Source organism: Gymnoscopelus braueri (assembly GCF_963280865.1).
Source record: "Gymnoscopelus braueri genome assembly, chromosome: 15".
Taxonomy (NCBI): domain Eukaryota; kingdom Metazoa; phylum Chordata; class Actinopteri; order Myctophiformes; family Myctophidae; genus Gymnoscopelus; species Gymnoscopelus braueri.
Genome location: NC_137620.1, coordinates 3,921,811 through 3,928,441, shown reverse-complemented (window position 1 = coordinate 3,928,441; position 6,631 = coordinate 3,921,811). Strand labels below are relative to the sequence as shown.

The window sequence follows — 6,631 nt, the reverse complement described above, 5'->3', positions numbered from 1 at the left end:
ACTGAAGTGGGTCTCGTCCTTGTTGTTGTTTTTTTGGGGGGGGCACCTCTTCTGGAATGCCTCCAGTCCATGAAGAAACAAACCTCCAGCTGAAACCAACCGGGGGGGTTAAAAAGAAAAGTCTGAAAGAAGACAATCCTGAGACGCAGGATGTCCGTCAATATCCCTGAGACAAGTCTTCTGAAAGTCTTTCACACGTAGAATTTAACCACTTAAACCCTATATACTTAGCTGTCCGGAGTCCCCCTGGGCCCTTTACTAGGCCCCCCACACACACTCTCTGCTGTAGTTCTTTACCAGGCATTTTCTCCTCGTGAGGTGAGGACAAACCTGGGAACGAGGTTAGGGTTCATGTGGTTAAAGGAGCACTTCGCCCATTTTCAACCTTATCTTCCGGTAATAGGTGCTATGCAGAGCAGTCATATTGGAAATAAATTGGGCCTCTTCCTTACTTCCTTCACATGTGTTACCAAATGATACTAATGAAGGCTCTGTTCCATTCTGGTCAAACAGAGTCAGGGTGATGGTATTGTGCATGTTGGCTCACTGGAAACGCTCCCAGGGTTCCTTGAGGGGGTTCCAAATGCCCTCTTACGGGTGTGTAACTCTGAGAGTGTACAATGTGGAACCAAATGGACCCGTAAGGGTCCATTTGGTTCCATTTGTACACTCTCAGAGTTATGGGGGTCCTTGAAATTAAGTTTTGAGAACCACTGTGCTACACTAAATGGAACAGAGCCTTCATTAGTACCATTGGTAACACCTGTGAAGGAAGTAAGGAGGTGGCCCAAAGTTTTTCCAATATGGCTGCTGTGCATAGAGCCTATTGGCCCTCTCTAATGCTCATTATAAGACGGCACAACTTTCCGCCTAGTCTCTCTGCGTCTCATTGGTGGGGATGTGCATAGTTTTAGATGCCTGCCTACCTACGTCACATCATCGATGGGGATTCCAAAGCTGACGGAAACTACAGCCTTTCTCTCCCTGGAGAGTTAGCATGCTGAAATAGAAGCAATTGTTCTTGCATTAGGAGGTTTGAAATCTTGTTTGAAATGACCAAACCTAGTCTACCAATGACGTCACTGGTAGGCAAGATTCTGAACTGTCCACAGCCCTCCTCTGAGACACAGAGTGAGTAGACCATTGGTTCTCAAAGTGGGGTCCGGGGACCCCCAGGGAGGGGGGTTCCAGGGGGTCCCCAGCAAAATGTATATATGTATATATAGCATAACCTTTTATACTTTGGCTATTCAAAAATTGCAGATCTACAAGCTCATAGAGCACTATGGGCTTGTAGATCTTCTATTTTTGAAAAATCGTGAAAATGTGTGCAAACCTTTGAATGTATGTATATTTTTAAAGCAAATATTTTTAACTCAAATCTTTGCTGCTGGGGGGTCCCTGGAACTAAATATTTGAGATGGGGGTCCGCGGCCAAATACATATAATTTTGGGTGGTCCTTGACATGAAAAGGGTTCAGAACCACTGGAGCAGACAATAATGGTACCATCTTATAATGAGCATGAGTGAGGACCAATTATACGAAGATAAGGTTGAAAACGGGTTAAAGAAATGAAACGGAAAACAAAAGCAAAGGCTACTCTTCCGTCCTCCGTTTCAACTTCCTCTTGGCTTTCTTCTTATTGCGCCTCCTCCTGGCCAGGTGGTTGGAGAGGAGGTTATTGTTCCTGTCCTCGTCGTCCTCCTCCTCCCCCTCCTCCTCGTCGTCCTTCTCCTCCTTGTACCACGGCCCCCACACGCCGCCGTTGTACTGCGGGTTGGAGCGCAGGTCCTTGGCCGGGTAGCGCACCGGCACCGCCGTGCGGTTGTACCGCGCCAGCCGCATCAGCATCTTCTTGACGACGTGCGGGTGCCGCTGCGACAGGTCCACCCGCTCGTAGGGGTCCGCCGTGATGTTGAACAGCCACAGGGACTTGCCGCGGTCCCAGTTGACGCGCTCGTTGTGCCAGCGGTTGGTCAGCAGCAGGTTGGAGAAGGTCTGAGGTGGCACCTTGGTGGGTAGAACATATGGAATTATTCCTTCCATCCAGTGGTGTAAAGTAACTAAGTACATTTACTCAAGTACTGTACTTAAGTGATATTTTTTTACTTTACTTGAGTATTTCCAATTTTCAATACTTTTACTTCTACTCCGCTACATCTCAAAGGCAAATATTGTCAAATTGTCAAATTACAATTATTTGACAACTTTAGTTTCTAGTTACTTTGTAGATTACATTACATACATTAACCACTTCGGCCATTTGAAAATAGCCGATCTACAAGCTCACAATGCGTCGCGATGTGACGCATTGTGAGCTTGTACTTTTACTCAAGTACATTTTGAATTCCGGACTTTTACTAGTAACAGAGTATTTCTATACTGCAGTATTGATACTTTTACTTAAGTAAAATATTTCAGTACTTTTTCCACCACTGGAAATTATACCTTCCATCTAAATTCGATTTGTATACATTTTTGTACTGAACCCCTGTAGAGGTGAGCCCTCTCAGGCTAGCTGTCCATTCCTTTGTTCACTCTAACATCCTTGAGAAGGACAAAGGGCAATATGGCTGGGCAATTAACCAAAACTATATCGAAAACATCGACATTTAGAACCATAACCGATCATGCTCGTGTAGGTTACTTGAATAATTGAGAAGCAGGCCCTTTTTAGGCAATTTTTTTTTGTTTTGTAGTTCATTTTGTTGCATTCCTAAGCTAATAATTTGATGACCGGGTCATCGGTCAATAGGAGACTCTGCTGGTCATCACATTATTGGCTTAGGAATGGAACAAAAAAAATCTCCATGAATTCAAGGCTTCATGGGGTCACAGGGTGTGTAATTGATAGGAAAAAAAGTGAACTACTCCTTTAAGCCCTGCATTATACTTTGTTGTACATTGATAGTATGTAAAAATGGCTGATCTACGCGCTGTGAGCTTGTAGATCTACTATTTTCACCTCTTAAAAACATATAATCGTTCATTAATTGTAAGCGAGGCAAAAGTTTGAAATAATGATATTGATTTGAAGTCATATTGCCCAGCCCTAGCCAGGGGGTCTGACTTTAAAACCTTTTACTTTAAAACGTTTTAACCCCTTATTATGAAATATGACTTTTCCATAACGCACCCAGTCGCTGTAGCCCGGCATGCCCGTCAGCAGCTTCCAGTGACCCACGCGCAGCGCGGCGCGGACCGCCGTGTTCCACAGGCCGTAGCCCGCCTTCCACGAGCCGTTCTTGGCCTTGGTGTAGATGGGGTCGATGTTGTGGAGGATGTCGTGGCGCGGGGACGGCCGGCCCTCGCTGATGGCCTCCCACACATCGTACCTAGGGTTAGAATAATTAACTAATTAATGTTTAATTAATAATGATAAAAAAATATTAAATGATTGATCCATGGATTAATTGTTTTTGAGAATACAACTTTATTATAAAAAACACTGTTGTTGGGTTTGTACTTGAACAAACGGTTTAGCTTCAATAATATCAAAGATGCACACATGGTACTGCTTCTGTTCGCCTTTCACCTCTGGCCCCCCGATGGTAGGGGGATTCTGCGTTATATGGGACATAAAAGTGGGACAGCTATATTTTGTAATAATGATTCACATCTGCAAAAATCAACATCCTAAAAAAAATAAGTGCATCCTAAGTCAGTGGTTCTAAAACTTTTTTCATGTCAAGGACCCCCAAAGACTCCAAGAAGAGAAGATTTATGTTAAATAAAATCATATCGCGTCATATCCTATGACACCGGAAATGAATGCTATTGGTTGGGATCAGAGCGGGGGTGGGGAATGAATGCTATTGGTTGTGTAGCTTGTCAATCAAATCATCACAAGGTAGCCAAGGTAGTAGTGATGCGCGGGTCGGGTTTTTTCATGACCCGCCCCGCCCCAACCCGCCACGGAACCCAACCCGCCTCAACCCGCCCCGCGAACCCATATATAAATCTATGGCTCAACCCGCCCCGCGACCCGCGATTTTACCAATAATTCTGTAAAATCATGGTTAGAAAATAATCCCCAAGTGTATTCAAACGGTTTTATTGTTATTATTCTTATTCTTATTAGGAATAAAGACAAAACAAGAGCATGTGATTTTTCTTTTTTTTTTGCGTGTGAGATCGGCTGACCCGCTCACCCGCAGCCCGCATAATTGCCTCTGAAATTCTGACTCGACCCACCCGCGTCGCGGGTTGACCCGCGGGTCCCGCGGGCTACGGGTCAACCCGCGCATCACTACAAGGTAGCCTACTATATCATCAATTTTAAAATAAATGGGACCATACTTTACCAAAACGCATATCATGGTGATTGCAAGAAGACTTTAAACTAGCGACTGGAAGCATAGTATTTATGACAATGTTTATTAAGGTAATAAAATTAAGTCTAAAGTTCGGCAAAAACCCACCCACTTGAATGGAGAGTAATTATTTCTGACACCAGCAGGGGCAAAACAGCGAAACGAAAGGCCATTCATATGAACTGTCACTTCCTATATCATCCTATTGTTCTGCCCGGTTCTCCTCAGTGGCTGGAGCTATTGATCTGAAATTGCACACAGCCATTGACCATTACCATGTGCACGGAACTGCGAAGCCCGTTTTTCTCTTTCCCCAACTGTCAGCTGTTTATTCGCGTTTTTATGTAAAAGAATGTCGCCATGGTTACGGCTGCCCAGCTGGTGGGATGGCCCCGCGAGCTATGGGATTAATGGCTCCCGGGTTGCCAGATCATGTGCGCATATCCCCCGACGGATGCGTCGACCGGGTATGGACTAGTAGACTCAATTTCAAAGGCGGATGCTGGGCCCTTGGTCAGTACGTACCCGTCCAGGTTCAGGTCCTCGTCCAGCGTCCCCTCCCCCAGCGTCACCAGCGTGGGGAACCAGTCCGTGATGTGGACCAGGGACCGGCACTTGGTCCCCTTGTTGACCAGCAGGGGGCTGTGGACGAAGCCCACCGCCCGGATGCCCCCCTCCCAGTAGGTGGCCTTGGAGCCCCTCAGGGGCCAGTTGCTGCCCCCCGCCAGCGGCTGGCCGCCGTTGTCCGAGGAGTACACCAGCACCGTGTTGTCGTAGTAGCCGTAGCGCTTGAGCGCCAGCGTCAGGTTGCGGACCGCCTCGTCCAGGCAGGACACCATGGCGGCGTACTTGCGGCGGTTCAGGTTGGGGATGCTCTTGTAGCGCTCCAGGTAGCGGGCGGGGACCTGTACCGATTTATAATTTATGTTTTAGGCATTTAGCAGACGCACCTTACAATAAACAAGGTAATTAATCAAATATATCGAGTGCAAAGAGAACAGTGTAGTGTATCGAGAAAGCAGGATACCATGTAAACAATGACAAACTAAATTCTATACATAGCTAAAAAAAAAAATTACTCTTACTTTTCTGTTTAATTTGTACTTCTTTTGTTTTACTCTAAAGTCCTTTTATAATGTGTTTCCTTCACTTCATGTTTAATGTAAAGGACAATGAATTGCTTTGTGTTGAAATGTGCTACACAAATGAACTTGCCTCGTACATTCAACTATAGGATAAATACCAGGTAAACAATGAACCTAGCATCTGTCTGAATAACATGCTATCTACTGTACAGTAAATGCACCTGCAGCGGCGAGTGAACGGCCTGGTAGGCCAGGTAGAGGAAGAGGGGCGTGCGCGGGTCGTGGCTGGCCAGGATGCCGACGGCCTTCTGCGTGAACATCAGCGTGGAGTACTGGCCGCGGTCCTGCTCCCAGGCCGCCTCCTCGCCCTCGTAGAGGTCGTAGCCGCACATGCCGGCGCCCTCGCACTTGTAGTGGCTGTAGTAGTCGCCGCTGCCGAGCAGCGAGCCGAAGAAGGTGTCGAAGCCGCGCTGCGTGGGCATGCAGCCGCGCTTGTAGAAGCCCAGGTGCCACTTGCCCACCATGTGGGTGGCGTAGCCCGCCTCCCTGAGCTTCTGGGGCAGGGTGACGTTCTCCAAGGGGAGGCAGTTGGGCTGCGTGGCGCGGATGATGGAGTGCTGGAGGCCCGTGTGGATCTGGTACCTGGAACACACACAGAGAATAAGAAGGAAAATAACGTTAATGCATTAAGGACCAGTGGTGTAAAAAGTACTCAACTGTTTTACTTAAGGAAAAGTATCAATGCTGCGATGTAGAAATACTCTGTTACAAGTAAAAGTCCGGAATTCAGAATTTACTTGAGTAAAAGTACAAAAGTATTGGTGTCAAAATGCACTTAAAGTACCAAAAGTAGAAAGTACTCATTGTGAAGAATGTCTTGTTTCACAAGTTTTCAAATGTATCAATGCGACGCATTGTGGGCTTGTAGTTTCTGCTACTTTTGCCATTTTGAAATTTGAATCCTGAAAACTAACGGTTTTGGACATAATGAGGTTTCCACCCAACAGCGACAAAGTCCTTTTTTCAAGTCCCGTTTCAAAAGTAGTGAAAATAGTCACAATGCTATTCATTGTGAGCTTGCAGGGCTGCTATTCTCGCTATGTACAGAAATTGTAGAACAATTCTGCAAGATTCTTTTTTTTCCCCCTCACTTTTGAAAAAAGAAAAAATATTGTAAACAGACATTTACATAAAACAAGCCCATAAAAGTGAGCCCATGTTTGGGAACCAC

The 6,631-nt window shown here is 46.0% G+C and overlaps 1 protein-coding gene across 2 annotated transcripts in view; it reads right to left on the bottom strand.

Annotated features, from left to right (window-relative positions):
- Window positions 1-689: 689 nt before the first annotated feature.
- arsj (arylsulfatase family, member J) overlaps window positions 690-6,631 on the bottom strand; it is a 53,767-nt gene continuing 47,825 nt past the window's right edge. For both annotated transcript variants that reach the window (XM_080451695.1, XM_080451696.1), the window contains exons 3-6: window positions 5,622-6,042; window positions 4,841-5,220; window positions 3,139-3,337; window positions 690-2,012 (exon numbers count right to left, since the gene is read on the bottom strand). In XM_080451695.1, the coding sequence (XP_080307821.1) occupies window positions 1,599-2,012; window positions 3,139-3,337; window positions 4,841-5,220; window positions 5,622-6,042 (1,414 nt within the window). In that variant the 3' untranslated portion in view covers window positions 690-1,598. The remainder of the gene's footprint in view (window positions 2,013-3,138; window positions 3,338-4,840; window positions 5,221-5,621; window positions 6,043-6,631) is intronic.